Genomic DNA, 15859 nt, shown 5'->3' with positions numbered 1-15859 from the left:
GTGCACATGCACTACATCCCCTTATAAAAGGTGGACCCTGCCACTTCTCCCTCAGAGGCTGGTCTCTGCGCCCTTTCGCTCCCCTTCCCCAATAAACCTCCCACTTGTTGTGTGGTGTTCTCCCCGCCGCCGCTAAACTACAATAGCACAGTTATCCAGTAGCAGTGACTTCTTCAAAATGGCCTCCTGCAGCTGTTCTGGTTGAAGGCAGAGAAGGGAGGATTTTCTCGGTAGCTGTATCTTACGGTATCCCTAGAATCCCTGTTTGTATACAAATCAACTCAGTGACGAGCCCAGTGTTCATGGTGTGTACTTTCTTTGGACTCTGCCTCCTTCTGTCTTGCTCCTTTTGTTCCTTGAGACTAGGGCAAGCTTTTTGCTTTCTCACTCACTCACCCTCCCTCCCTTCTTCCTTCTGAGTTCTAGCCAGAAGGCACAGACTGGCCTGAGGCAGGCAGTCTCCCTTACTTCAGCCTTTTGAGTGCAGGAACAGATAAATGAAATAAGGAAGGCAATACAGTATAAGAAAGAAAAGTACAATTAAGAGGCAGAATACTGGAAATAATAAAATTGAAATTTTGGATATAAACAACTGAGTAATTTAAACAAAAAGAAATCTTAATTGGAAACCTCACCAAGAAAATGGCTTAAATGGAAGACAGGATATCATGGTGAATCACGGGCATAGAAGTAGAAGAACCCTGTTGCACTAACAAATTCTCCTCAAGTGCCTGCCTTGAGGGGATTTCTATCAGAGTCCAGAACAGATGCTACAAGTGGCTAAGGATTCTAATCTGAGGGATATAAATGAATCTAAGCACACTGAGTTCGTTAGTCCATTCATTTTATTCTTCTAAGTCAATTGTATCTACACAGTTTCTTTTCTGTTCTCATACTTAGCTCTTCTCAGTCCCTTCTGCTCTCAGTCCCTTCTGTTATTCTCTCATCTCTATCTAGTTCTTACCATCTCCGTTCCCGTCTTCGTTCCCCTCTCTCTCTCTCTCTCTCTCTCTCTCTCTCTCTCTCTCTCTCTCTCTCTCTCTCTCTCTCTCGCGCGCGCGCGCGTGTGTGTGTGTGTGTGTGTGTGTGTGTGTGTGTGTGTGTCTGTCCATTCATTAACAACTTGTTAGTAAAAACTACAAAGTAAACACTTAGGGACAAGTATTCTGATATGAGTCACACTTGGCAAAGACTTGGTCAGCTTAATTGGTGATTGACAACAGCTGTAGATTGTAAACAATTCTGGCTATCTCTTAAAGGGATAGCTACAAAAGTTGCAAGGAAAGAAATTAAACCAATGAGAGATTTAAGGAAAAGGCAAAGAATATGTGTAATATTTTATGTGATTAATAATATCCAGATATGGTAGTCAGTTAACAGCCCTTTTCTGTTAGTCACCTGAATCTCAGGACCTATATATAATTAGTCTACTGAGCCTAAAATCTTGCATTAAAAACTAGTGTAGAAATAAATACAAAGTGTTAATTGTTATTTGAATCAGAGTGAGAAGGTGCTAGTGGAGGACGCTTAGGGCAACATAGGTGCTATTGATCTCTTGAAGGACTAAGATATACCAAGGCCAGACACCTGCACTATCACTTCTGGTTCACTGTAATTCTTCTGAAGACTTTTGATCTAACAAGGCCAGGCACCTGCAATTCTGCTCTGTGAAAGTTCTATGAAGACACTTTGTCTGGCCAGTATTTACCTTGTCAGTGGCTAAGGATGGAGAGTAAGACCTCTAAGTGTCTACAGTCCATACAGATCTAGTATGAAGCATATTTAGTAAACCTTCTTCTAGACTATCCACAATGAGATGCAATCATGAGATTACATGTACACATTAACATGGAAATGCACAGTAAATGGGGAGAATCATAGCTGTTATTGCACAAGAAGTTTACAACAAGAGACAGCCAGTTCATTCAAAAGGCCTTGTGTGATGGTTTCCTCTAACAGAACCCTTAGTTCTGATAGGTTGACCTTCTGAACTCTAGTTGTCACTGCTGTATACTCTCATGGACTATTGCTACCAGTAGCTCTCAATATTGCACGAATCCTAAATGGTCTTTTAATAAAAACCTGGAGTCAGATATTGAGGTAAACGCTGAAAGATCAGAGGAAATGAACCACAGCCACTTACCAACTCCTCAGCCAATCTTGTCTCCACGAATCCTCAGACTGAATGCCTCTGAGTCCTCAGCTGAAAGGTCTCTTAAATTCTCCTGTGTCCTCATGCCTTATATTCCTTTTTCTGCCCAGGCATTTCACTTCCTATCTCAACCTTCCTAGTGCTGGGATTAATGGCATGTGTGCTTCCCACATACTGGTAGCAAAGGCATGAGATCTCAAGAGCTGGGATTAAAGGTGTGTACCACCACTGCCTGGCCTCTAAGTTTAACTCTGGCTGGTTCTGTCCTCTGATCTTTAGATAAATTTTATTAGAGTACAACAAAATATCACCACAGAACCCTTCTCCCCTGTGTGGTATTTGTCTTTCTGAGTCTGGCATAGAGACACGTACACAGCTGTTTACTGCAGCATCGTTTCGTTCAGCTTCATAGGCTATCCAATAATCCTGTTCTTTCCAGATGCAAAGCAAACAATTGGTATTTCAGGAATGAGCCTTTTTGGACTAGGTGTGACAGCTAATGATTTGCCATAAGCACTCTCTGAAAACACATTTTCAATTATGAGTCCCACACAGACAAAGAGAAAGGGACTAAAGCTGTGAGGTGCTTACAGCATGATTTCTTACAAAATATGATTGTTCTTTTTTGTGTTTATCCTGGAAACGGAACTAAGGATTGATTACATTTCAAAGTCCTTTCATGGCGTCAGTTTATACCACCTCCACTCACCTCCTGCTAAAGTAAACACTGTCATTTTCATGTTCAGTTAAGGCTAGGGGGCCAGGATTGCCTCCAGTGTCTTACCTCTGGATTCTTCTGTCTTAATGTCCTACAGCTCTCCCCTACAATCTCTGAAAGCTTCTGTGTACCCTTTCACATAAGAGTGATTTAAACATTGAATGCAAGAAAAATAAACTAAGGAAGGGAAAGAGTGAAGCACAAGAGACTAGGCATGGTGAGAGCTCTGGTTGCTCTGGCTAACACCCCCTTGACTTTGTTTTTATCCTTCCAGCCTGACGTGGTGACCCAGGAGCTGCAGGTGCTCTCATATATCACCCCCGCACCCGCCCCCCCCAACACACACATAGTCATATATAGTCTTCCTTCTGAGAATACTCGACTTGCATCTACATGGATCACAACTTCAGCCTCAGAAGCCATCCACTGTGGAATCTGAGCATCAAGGTTAATGGATGGTCCACTCTCACTACTCCTTAGCAGTTTTATCCTTTCATGGAACACATAAATGCCAAGCAGTGAAGCTATTTTTCAATAAAACGTATCCAACTTCATATTTCTGATCAAGTGAGTCTTTTATTAGCTCATAAAAATATACTCTTAGGCTCTTCCTTAAGGCATTCCTACAAACAAACGTATTTTACTTTCTCCTAGCTATGATCCAATATTTTTTGCCCCATCCCCACCCCATGAAGCCTATTCAAACTAATATCACTGTATCACTTTTTGGTATTCCGAATTTCTTCCATTCTTAGTTTTTATTGAGTATTAGATCTGGAAGCGTGGAAATGTAAAAAATGATGACTGAATGAATGAAAGAATGGTGACTAATAGATAGAAAAAAATGTTTTATTTATCAGTTCTCTGAAAATACAAAAACAATGTCTTTCTTAGAAAGTCCTAAGAACAGGACTCCAGTAAAACACTTTATTCATGGTGTCCTCAGTCATTTTGATAATCTGTAGTAGTGAAAAGAAAAGAACATTAACATGGGCTTGGGTTTCCATGAGCAAGCAATGTCCTTGCCTCTAAGTATAAATAGGGTGGTATGCAAGACAGTTCAATGAATACAGGAGGAAACGAGACCCATTACAGATAATTACCCAACCAGCAGTGCCGCAAACTAGCTGAGAGCTGAAGAGGCACCAGGCCTCTCCAACACATGTTTTTCTATAATAATATGCAATATAAGCAAAATGATTTCTAAGAAGAATGTTTATGTAGACTTTCTTGGAGGAGGAAATTTGGAAGACAAGCCAGAGGAATTCTGGCTACCCTTTACAGGAGTATGAATCGTTTACCTTTGTGGCAAGGAGCACTGTACTCAGCAACTGCAAACTCCTCTGAGAGAAAGAGAAAACAGAAACAAACACCATTATGTGATGTCACTATGAGCATCTGCGATTGCATCAGAAATGCCCATGTCATTCCCCTGATGCACTGTTTGCTGCCTTGGGCATCCTTCCAGGTACAATGAGCCACATTTTCTTTTACTCCAGATTCTTGACAGTCAGTCGTTATACGTCCTTAAATCTCATATTGTCCTACAATTGGTCTATCCAACAGGAAGTTAACTGTGCAGCTGTTTGGTTTTGCTGGTTGATATATTTAAAATGTGCTTTCTCCCATAGAAGTAAGGAGATTAGAAAGTCAAGTATCCAACCTGATGGAGACAACACTAAGTGATGAGAAGCCAGTGCTAACAAGTCACCCAACACATTCTTGAGTCCTGTGATCGGAAGTTGGGTATCTCTGTTCAGGTGGCTCACACTCACCTTTCTCATAGTAATCATAGACCTTCACTATGGCTGGCTTCAAGTCTCTTATTAGAATTTCTTGCTGAACCATGAAGGACAAGTTTATCATTTCACTTGACACCTGGAAATCAAAAGGAGCTCAATGACTTTCCTGGGAGCTTTCTTCTCACTTTGAATAAACAGATAAGTATTGATTAGGGTTTTAGGGGGTGGGGGTTTTATCTGCTAACAGCATGGTGCATGGTGTAGAAAGCCTCAGAGTAAATGGGAAAAATTACTTCTTAAATATCTAACATAACTTCATCACTACATAGGCCTCAATCCAGTGGTTCTCAACCTTCCTAATGCTGTGACTCTTTAATACAGTTCTTTATGTTGTGGTGATTCCCAACCAAAAAATTATTCCTTTGCTACTTCATTACTATAATTTTGCTACTGTTATGAGTCAGAATGTAAATGTCTGATATGCAGGATACCTGATATGTTGACCTCCAAAGGAGTCATGACTCACAGGTTGAGAACTGCTGCATTAGTCAACACTAGCACATGGCTCTGTTCATGATGTTTGTGTTTGTGTGTGTGTGTGTGTGTGTGCGCGCACATGCACACACATATTGTGTGCACTCCAGCTTTCTGTTAACTACCTATTATATCTTCTTTTAAATTTCAGAGGTTTAGTATCGTTTTGCCCTTCCATTTTGTAAAAATACAGATACTATAAAGATGAACTATAAAAGATGAATCACTGCTGCTTTGTCAACTGAAACTCCTATCTACAGAGGTCTGAATAACTATGCTACTGCACCTGTCTTCTCGATTATTAGTCCATGGGTAGACTGGTATTTTACTATTATGCGGTCCAAGTGCCAGCTGAGATTGATGGCATTTTCTCCTTTTATACTGTTGATGAAGATGATAATGTAATGACTGACTGATCACAATAATCATTTTCCTACATTATTCAGTATCTCCAAGTTAACTGGTTGATATAATGAGAACTGTTATGGAGAATGTCTTACAGGTCCCTGGAAGTATTCATACCCCAGAAGTCTGATGTGGCATTTTTACTCATGGTCTCAGATGGAATGTCTCCAAAGAGGGGGCAGCCACTGTGATACTAGAATTCTCATATCTCTGGCATTGAGGTGATGACTCTAAAATACATACACTCAGTTTCCAGATAGCTCCTGGAGGATTCTATTCTATATGTTTTGCACCAGACAGTTAGGGCTCTCACCTTCTCCATGTAAATCAAGACGTGATCATTGCTGACTTCTGTCCGGCTCACATCCATAGATATTTCAAGCTGGAGAAAATGGAGACATCACAAGTGTTAATAAATAGATGAAACCCCTGGAGAATCCAGGGAAAATAAAATTATTATCAAAATACCGAGGGTAGAATTTCTTCAAAGGTCCCTTATAAATAAAAAAGTTAAAGTGAAAATGGAAGGTAGTTTGGATGAAGGGCATACTGTTAGTGTGGTATATGGTGCACTTGTAAAGCTGATGTATCTGAAGAAAGGGAATTACTCATTGTTAAAGGTTCAAGTAACATTTTATTTATTCACGAAGGAGACCTTTTTCCTTTTTTTCCCCTCTAACTTAAAACAATCTCATTTTCACTTAACATCTGTGTTACAGAAGTTTATGACATTAGTCATTTTCTTATTATTTCACTAGTTGATATTCTCATGCTTTGTCTCCTTAAGACTCTAAGATCTAAGCAATTAGACAACTGTTGAAAGGGACAATGGGTGTTTCTCAGGGATGGGCCCCATAACTGGCTATCCATCACTGAATGATCAACTATGAAATCATATACACACAAGCAACATGAAATGGACTTAGCAAGTTGTATTTTTATATTTATGTGTTTATATATACATATACATACAAATATGTAACAATAACAAAGAAAAAGGGGCCATGAATTTGAGAGAGAGTAAAGGGGGAATGTAGGAGAGGTTGGAGGGAAGAAAAGGAAGGGGCAAAATATGTAACTATATTTTAATTAAAATAAGAAAATAAAGAGACAAAAGATAACATATGTTTACAAGTTTCCCTGGTAGCCACGATATCTAAACAATGCTACATACACAAGCACAAACACTTCATTTGGAGAAGGCATAAGTCTTTAAGACCTAATGTAGTAGTGTCTTAATAGATATTACCTTGGTCTGCTAATGCATAACATATAAAATGAAATGTGCTATCCTGGGATGATAGTGAACATACCATCTTCACTGTTGGTTTCAAGGGGACGAAGCCAGACACCATCTTCACATCAGCAATTGCCATGTTGGAATTAAAACGGCTTCCAATGTAACTGAAGATCCAGGGAAGAAAGACTTAGGTTTTCCTGTATTATTTAATATTCCTTTTCTATGTCTATATATTGAATATTCCATGATTCCACAAAGTATATATAAGACTTTCCAAGGATCCTGGAACACTTTCTATGTATTGGAATTTATATAGAACTTGGTAAATCCATAGAGATCAGATCTGGAATCAGAATTTCAAGTATGTGGACTCAGATCTGTGTTTTAAGGAAGCTTCGCAGGTGACATGCCCTCGAGGCCTCTAATCTATACTAGGTTTTTGCTATTCTCACTTTATCTCCATGGTTCCCTGAGTAGGGTAGCCAGCCAACCCACAAGGGTTTTGTGGATACATTTTTTGTAAGTGCTATGGCCACTTGACTACTGCTATGGACAAGTGTGCTGTTTTCTCTAACAGATTATACTATAGATAACTAGATTTACTGATTGACGGTGGAATTACAATGGATGAGCCACTACTTCCTTTGATTTCAGTCTTCCAAGAAGTTTTTCTTCTGTTAAGACCAAGATTACTATATAATTTCATTATATAGAAGGAATTCAAGAAATAGACGAAGGGTGAAATTGCTCATTTATTTATTATCAGGAGTTAAGTAATTACTTGAAGGAATTAACTTCTGAAGGTAGAGGACAGATGACATGAGCTCCATTTCCCAGAAACTGGATTTTACCAACTTAAGAGAATAGCTTATTTTTTCAAACAGATTCAAATGTTTACTGTCCAACAGTTTTGCTTAGTGAGAAGTTCCAGTAAGAAGATAGATTGTCCCCCTCCCCTACCCCGAATTATGAAAATGAGTCTTACCTGATGTTAAGTAAGATCTGGAAGCTGGTGTGAGGTTTGTGATCATGACAAATATGAGGCAGAGTTTGCACCACTAAAGCAAATGGGAACCCCTTTTCTTCTGGTTGGACATTGTATTTCAAGGATGTCTATGAAACATTCAAGACAGGCATCAATTTTTCTCCTTTCCTCAAAATTCCCCTCAACTCCCTCGACTCTTTCTCTGACTTGGCCATTTGCTTACTGGGTTATGATTTTTCCAAGGAGAACAATGCCTGGGACCTTCCTCTTCTGCCCAAGTCTTACCTGAAGGTACACACACCCTTCTCCTGTCACCTCTGTGGTGTAATCCCCAGGCACAGTCGGCAATGAGACCCTCTGTAATAATAACTGGTTGCCATTGTTCACTTGGAATTTTGTAGAAAATAAATCTGAAGAATAGATGGTCACCTGTGCAGCTTTCTTAGCTCCTGTGAAAGTAGCTATTCCATATTTGGATAAAGCCTGCAAAGCCACCACTGTGTCCTGAAAGAGGAATGGCACAACTCACTCAGAGATTGCTATGTTTAGAAGCAATTTGTTGCTCGAAAGTTTGAAGCTTAGTCCCCATGGTGCTGCTATTGGAGGTGGATCAATGCAAGTAAGAGGTTTTTCTGGAATGAAAGTGTCCCACAGAGGCTCATGTATTGGAACACTTGTCTGTTCTCCTGTGGGTGACACTGTTTAGGGAATTTTGGTTGGTATGGCCTTGCTGGAGGAGAATATGCCATTGGGGTGGATTGAGAGTAAAAAGCCTTGCGTTATTGCCACTTCGCTCTCTGCTCCATGCTTGACATTAAAAGTGAGCTCTCAGTGTCTGGTTCCTGCCACCATGTCTGCCCCTTGCTGCCACACTTCCCCTGCCATGACAGACTCTGATCCCTCTGGGACCATAAGCCAAACAAACCCTTCCTTCTATAAGTTATCTTGATAATAGTGTTATATCCCAGCAATAGGCTAGTAACTAATACAGAGGTCCTTGGATCAATGACCTCATTGTTCCTGGGAGGGATTATGTTCTGGTGGGAATCCTAGGGAGTTCTTATGAGTGGGTTGTTATAAAAGAACAACCCTGGCCCTACACAGATCTCTGGCTTCCTGTTTTAAAATAGGATATCGTCTTCCCACATATGTTCCCTCCACAGCTATCCACCAGAAGGTGAGGAAGCCATCAGGCAGGGCAGCCTGGACCAGAGCCTTATTTCACATTTCTCCAGACTTCCAGTATCAAAACCTGTAAGCTAAATCAGCCTCTGTGCTTTGTAGAATTACTTTCAGATATTTTGTTATGGAATGAAAGGGACACTAATATAGATATGAAAACTCCAGTTTTCCAAAGTCCTGTTAGCAGTCACAAGGGTTTTAGATTTCCTATTTTTGTATTTTTCCTCACTTAGATATTTAAGCTTTAAAGACTGATTCTAACTTTTGGATGGATAACAGGATCATAACATCACATATATGCCTTGGGTTGTGTGCCCTACAAGTTTATCAGCAAATTGATCTCTCTCTGTCTCTCCCTATATAAGTGTGTGTGATACGGGATGCAGAAAATACACGTAAATGGGAATGGAATACTTTATTGACTTCAGCTATTTACTTATGGTGGCCCTTTTGACCATTGCGATCCTATCTGCTGTTCCCCAGCCAGAGCTTGGTCTAGCTCCCCTTCCAAATTAAACTTCTCCTGTGCTAATGAGAAAGAATCCAAGGCCTTTTATAACTGCTTAGAGTCAGGCCTCAGTTTCTCCAAAGGAAGCAAAGGGCACTTATTCTAAACATCCTCCTGATGTGTTGCTGTTCTTACTTGACTCTCCCCTTTCATCAGAATTCTACCTGTGCTCACTTCCTCCTCCTTGTGCTGTGTTCTCAATGCCATGGACACTGAGCGAGGAGGGCATACTTAAATAGATATTTCTAAGAAATACATGAAAGAAATTTTTAATAAAATCATTTTTTTCATTCTTGTGGAAAAAATAACCTTATTTTTAGTGCAATAGAAAGGGGCAAGATTGTATTTCTCCACACTCTCTTTTCTCTTAGAGAGGATGTATGCTAGCATCTACTTCCTCTGAAAATGAAGCTTCTTGCTGGGCTCATGCTGATGAATTGTTTAGATGCATGAACATAGAGCTGAGCTTGAGAGATTGGATGAGTAAAGACAGTCTATTATGTTCCTAGTAAACATTTTTGTGTACCGAGAGGTGTCTGAGGAACATCAAAACTGTCTAGTTTAAACAGAGACCCACCAATGGACATATTTACAAGGAAAGAATGCTGAGTTATGGTTCCCATGAACAGTTCAAAGGAGAGTCTTAGCCTTCAAAAAGAATGATAGGTAATGTTCTCTTCCTTCTTCTGGTGCCTTAGTACTATTGTAGGCACATGGATTTGTTATTGAAATGAGGAGACCATGGCAATACAGGGATGGGGTGGGGTGCTGTAGGCTAAGAATACTTTTTTAGCTGTCTTTGAATTTCTTCTCCTTATCTTTGTATACTGATAATCCTTCAAGCCACCTTTGGTCTTTTATTCTCATGTGTGTTTAGAGTTAGTAAATCTTTCACAACTGAAGGTGAAATCAAAGGTTCTGGCCAATCCCTGACCTGAGTGGAGGAGAAGCCACCATTGGAATTCTGCTGCTTTGTGAGCCATCTGATGATGAGCATTGCAGTAGTCAGATCCTCTTCATCTGGAGTTGGCTGGATGGTGAGATAGGCCAGGAGCACGTAGGCAGTCATCTCTACCTCAGCAGAGGAAGCCTGAGGTTGGAACCAAAAACCCACTGGCAACATGTGTTTCTGAGGTCTTGTCCAGTGGATGGAATTGTCTGGAGGTGAGAAAAAGATATTCACGAGTGACTAAATATTTATACTTAATTGTTTGAAAGTAGCCAGGGCAGAGCTAAAGTGAGGACTGCACTTAACCTTAGAGACATGCATTCCCATTGGAATAAATATGAATTTGACATTTCAATCCAGTTAAGGCTGTATACTTCTATAACATTTACCACATGCCACACACTCCACAAAGTATTTACATTTATTATTCACTTAATGCAATAACTCTACAATGCAAACATTATCCCTGTTTATAGAAGAACCATGACCAGGTTTATACAAATAGTTCATTTTGGAGCAAGTCTCCAAGGCTGGGCTTCTTACCACTATAGCTGATGCTTCTTATTTTTTGATGTGTAATTTTAAAAAAGGTATGTAGAATAGATACCTAGATGATAGATAGCAGGTACCAGAAAGGAAAGAGGTTACAAGAGGAAAGGCAGGGACATTCTATAGCACAATTTTTGATGCCCACAATGTTGGCAGGAGAAAGATCTCAGATGCGCTCTCACCTTCTTTCACAGCTTCCTCATCAAGTGATTCCAGTATCTCTTTTCTCATGTCCTGGTTCCCAGCAAGGGCAAATGCATAGGCCAACAGTGCCTTAGTATAGGCATGGCTGCCATGGGCTCCTTTCTTTGCTGACTTCCAGGCTGTGTCCAGGCAAAAGAGGGCATTGCGGACAACAATGTGCTGTGAAAGGGGGTCAGAAAAGAAACAGTTCTGTGAACAAAGGTGCTGGCATTCCCAGGTAAGCACACAAAGTAGAGCATGGCGCTGGAGAAAAAGAAGTTTTTCCAATTCATTCTTAAACATAGAAGAAATAGCACCTAACCAGGGCTTGGGAACATCACAGAAGAGGAGGCCGAAAGGACGTAAGAATAGGGAGGGGTGCTGTGAAAAGCTCACTGCTGAATATGGCATGGCTAGCACACTGTGAGCTTACAGTAGCTAGGGCCACGGACACAAGGCCTACACGTGATCAAGCCAGCCAAGATTCTGGCATAGATGGGGTAGATGCTCTTCAGGACACACCCCCTACTGAGACATTCTTGGCACTTAGCAGTTTCTGGAGGGAGAGTGAAATCATTAGTTTTCAAGAGTACAGTTGCTGGTCAAAGTCCCATGCTTCAGTGGATGGCCACAGACTCATGAAGTTATGAGCAGCACTAGCTGGACTTAGTGGGTTATATTTTTCAAAAAAGGCATGAGGTTGGGAAAGGATGGTTTGAAGAGGTTATAGAGGGGATTTGGAGGGAGGAAATAGCAAGGGGTAGATATGATTGCACGTTACTGTGTACATGCATGGATTTCTCAAGTAAAGAAAAAATAATCTACTATTAACCATTAATCTGGTATTAACTATATCTTTAGGATTCTTTAGGGAGTGGAGATGGTCATGGGAGAGAAACAGTATAAATGTCTCCCCGAGAAAATGTAAACCTTTCTTCTTTGATGGAGCAAGTGGCTCTGTGAAACATTTGCAGTGCATAGAAGGGGATCTGACACTTGATGCTTAGGAAGCTCGAGTCTCAGACAACAGACCAGGGTTTTATTGCATCCAGAACCACTTTTTACAGGAAATGAAGTGGTACCCACGGTAATAGGGAGAGACATCTCCAGGAGAGCGATGGTGACATAGGCAGACAAGGTGACTTCATCTTCTACTCCTCCCTGTGAACGGACAAGAGGGAGAGGTCGGAGTGGCTCTAAGAATTCCATTAATTAGCTATTCTTCTTCTGTTGTGTTGTGGAGCTGATCACTTTTTAATACCCATACCCCAGTCAATATATCACGATTAATATGAACTTACCCGCTCTCTCTTGGTGATGTCTAGGTCTTATTGTTCTTTGATGGATCTGTCGGTAATGTCTACCCTATAACCTCTGCTCTCTATCCTCACGTATCTCATAATGGATAATCCAAAACTAGCTCTGGAATGACTCACCTTTATTGCATTGTTGATTAGAGACCCGGAGCTCCTGAAACAGCCATTGTCGTTCTGCTGATGGGAAAGCCAGAGGACGGCTTGGGTGATAAGTGCTTCATGGATGAAGATATAGTTTTGAGCCTGAGCAAAACTCTTCAGTACAAAGGCTGTGAGCCTGAGTGGGGTGGAAGTGATTGGACATTTGCTGTTACAATGGTTTTAGAACCACTTCACATCAACACGCTTCATGAATCACCCCCTTACATTGAAGAAGTATCTAATGGGGATCCATGTACACTGGAGATGTCCTCTCCTTTGCTCTCCTGAAGAAGATGCTAGATCTAGAATTTGCCTTAGCCATAAAGAGTCTGTAGATTTCTGATCCAATTGTTTTTCTTTGAGGTTCTTTGAGGAAGGCCTTTTAAAGAGGCAAAAGATTTATACGGTCTGAAGAGAAACCAGCATGAGATGGTCCTCGACTCTTCTCTTTAAAGGTGTCTTTCTATAGATGACAGAGACTTCTCCTGCAGTCCTCTTTTACACAGTAACTTTAAATTTGTTTTTACATTAGGAATATAAAAATAAGATTTTGCACCATTCTTAATTCTTTCCTCCCAATAAATTCATCCTCTCTCAAGGTAAGTATGACCCGAGAAAGATAATATAAGCTGAAGTTGATATGGTTTATCTAGAAGTCATACAATATCCTCACTATATCTCTTTAAAACTCTCAGTTAGGGGAGCTAGTTTAGATGAGAATATGTTGGTATAACATGGCCAGGATAAATTTTGGGAACACACTTAACATATATGTACTTGAATACCAGATTCTCTGCTTGTTAACTCACTAATACTGGTGCATTCATGTAGTATAATCCAATCTAGATCTAATAACACATGACTCGACAGAGTTGCTATTGATATAACTGGGGTATATGAAAAGAACTGATTCAAAATAAGAACTCAAGTAATTGGGTTCTCCTTACCAGGTACTGGCATCATTCCTGCCAGATTTATCCCCAAAGGTGCTGTAGGCACCATCTTGGTGCTTGTAATTTAACTGTCTTTGGTACCCTACAATAGAAGGTTAGTGAAACAATGTGTCAGCCAGAAACCCATGGAAGCCAGAAAGATTATTAAAATGTTGCTATCTCTTGTGACCTTTCTTCATTTTTTGGTTCGTATATAGTATGTTCTTAGTTTGGAATGTTTTATTGGAGTTTTGAAAGTAGACAGTTTCTATGAAATAAACCATGCTAGTGCTTTCTGTTATGGTAGCCATTACAGTGGAATAATATGTGATAGTAATGATAAACAGTTCAATCCTACTGGGCAATCCAACTGAAACAATACTGTTAACTTTCAGTCCCTCATTCAGTACTTACCCACTTTGAGATAGTCAACGGCTTTGTCCTTGATCTCCTGGGTCAGCTGTTGTGTTACATTCAGATAATCCAGGACATAGATATTAGGAGCAAACAGAGCCATATTCTGTTCTCCACAGCCATAGGGCATCTCAAGGAGATCCTCTGTGTTTTGCACGGCAGTACCCAATATATCTCCTAGAGAATGGGAGAGATGGGAAATAATGAAATTGAAGATTGTATCTGAAATATTGAAAAGAAATAAGTAATTAGCTATGTTAAAAGATGAGTAATTTTGCAAAGAATGCATTTCAGGCATAGAAGGATTATTGGAAACAATAAACAATTCAAAGAAGAAAAGAAGTTAAAGTTACATTTTCATGAATGTGTATATGTATGTATGTATGTATGTATGTATGTATGTATGTATGTATGTATTTAAGACAAGGTTTTGCTATGCAACCCAGGCTGGCCACAAACTCTGTATCCTCCTGCCTCAAGTGCTCAAGTGTTGGCATAGTAGGTGTGTATTACCACATTTTTTTTGTTGCTGTTTGCTTTGAATAAATATTTATAGAAAAGTAACACTGTATGGACTGAGCAGTTGTATTAATATATTTAGGAGTGTGTGTGTGTGTGTGTGTGTGTGTGTAACAACAATTTTTTAAAAAGAGGTTGTAATTTAAGAGAGAGTGCAAGGGGGAGATTGGAAAGAAGAAAGGGAAAATGATATAAATATATTTTAATTTAAAAAGCTAAGAATTCTAAAGTAAAACAATTTTGCTTGGTAAATACAAATAACTTCTCTCTCTGGCTTTCTTTCTGGCCCTTCATATGTGTGTGTGTGTGTGTGTGTGTGTGTGTGTGTGTGTGTGTGTGTGTATTTATATACATGTATAAACAAAAAAGAAATACAGCCAAAGTTAATCCACAAATACCCTGGGGAGTAAACTCACCCAAAACTGTGACAGAGGCTTGGGCAGAGTCCTCTACCACATCTGGTGGCAGCTTCAGGGATATCTGTTCAGACAGCTTAGTACCTAGGGCAAGAAGCATGTAAGCAACAGGACAGGCCATTCTGCACTGCGTCTTTTAGAGACGTCAACTGCTGGGACACTGGAATTAATGCCTTACACACAAGCTACTTCTGAGAAGTTACTCCTTTTTAAAAATGAAACAGTTTTTGTTCTGATCTTAGGGGCTCCTGGGATTTGGAGGTTTTCAGACTTTCATCCCAAACCATTTGTTCTCCCTTGATGTGAAGTCACATTTGCAAAGAAAGCAACGAGTCCGGGAGCCTGAAGCCGAGGCTCTGCCGTAGTCACCCCACAGCCTGCAGTGTGTTCGGGACAAGATGACCTATTTTAGCCTCACCTTCACAACTCCCATCTCAAGAATCATGAGAGGGGAAAGTCCAACAAAGATTTGTATGTATAAATAAGCAAAGAAAAACTCCCTAAAAAGTCCCAAATTTTACAACATTGTAGTATTCCTTTTTTAGATATGAACATAGTATATTTTAATGGAAGACCTCTAAAATAGGAGTAAGAAAATGAATAGTACCCGACTGATTAAAAATAAAATTATCACTATAATAAAGATAAAAAAGAAAAGTATAATAGTCATTTCCTATGTGTCCTTTTCATAAAGTTAGTAACAAAATTTTTGCAAGAAAACAAATACTCTAAGTAAACATAAAATAAAAATAACCAAGTGGAAGAAAATATTTTGACTTGCTTGAAATAATAATAATTGATGAATAAATATATGCTGCCATTTTAATCTTGGTGGAATATATGAATAGGAAAATGAAAAAATTATGATATTTACCATCTCTTTCTCATAAAATTAATGTTGAGTTACATAGAAGTCAGATGCCATAGGTAAGGTTGAAAGAAAACCCAATGTGTTCCTTAAATAATCAGTGTTA

General features: G+C 39.7%; 1 protein-coding gene across 3 annotated transcripts in view; it reads right to left on the bottom strand.

The window, feature by feature from the left end:
• Nucleotides 1–3698: 3698 nt before the first annotated feature.
• The window catches only part of LOC131907367 (alpha-2-macroglobulin-like), a 44060-nt gene continuing 31899 nt past the window's right edge, over nt 3699–15859 (bottom strand). For 2 of the 3 annotated variants that reach the window (XM_059258524.1, XM_059258523.1), the window contains 12 exons: nt 14886–14969; nt 13951–14127; nt 13552–13639; nt 12584–12740; nt 12234–12308; nt 11147–11327; nt 10401–10624; nt 8062–8280; nt 7777–7904; nt 6865–6955; nt 5865–5933; nt 4240–4748 (listed from right to left, as the gene is read on the bottom strand). In XM_059258524.1, the coding sequence (XP_059114507.1) occupies nt 4578–4748; nt 5865–5933; nt 6865–6955; nt 7777–7904; nt 8062–8280; nt 10401–10624; nt 11147–11327; nt 12234–12308; nt 12584–12740; nt 13552–13639; nt 13951–14127; nt 14886–14969 (1664 nt within the window). In that variant the 3' untranslated portion in view covers nt 4240–4577. Of the gene's footprint in view, nt 3830–4171; nt 4214–4239; nt 4749–5864; nt 5934–6864; nt 6956–7776; nt 7905–8061; nt 8281–10400; nt 10625–11146; nt 11328–12233; nt 12309–12583; nt 12741–13551; nt 13640–13950; nt 14128–14885; nt 14970–15859 lie in introns of those variants that run through there. The other variant, XM_059258525.1, reaches the window with a different exon arrangement.

Source organism: Peromyscus eremicus, chromosome 3 (assembly GCF_949786415.1).
Source record: "Peromyscus eremicus chromosome 3, PerEre_H2_v1, whole genome shotgun sequence".
NCBI lineage: Eukaryota > Metazoa > Chordata > Mammalia > Rodentia > Cricetidae > Peromyscus > Peromyscus eremicus.
Note: the sequence above shows the minus strand (reverse complement) of the source record. Positions and strands in the feature narration are given on the sequence as shown.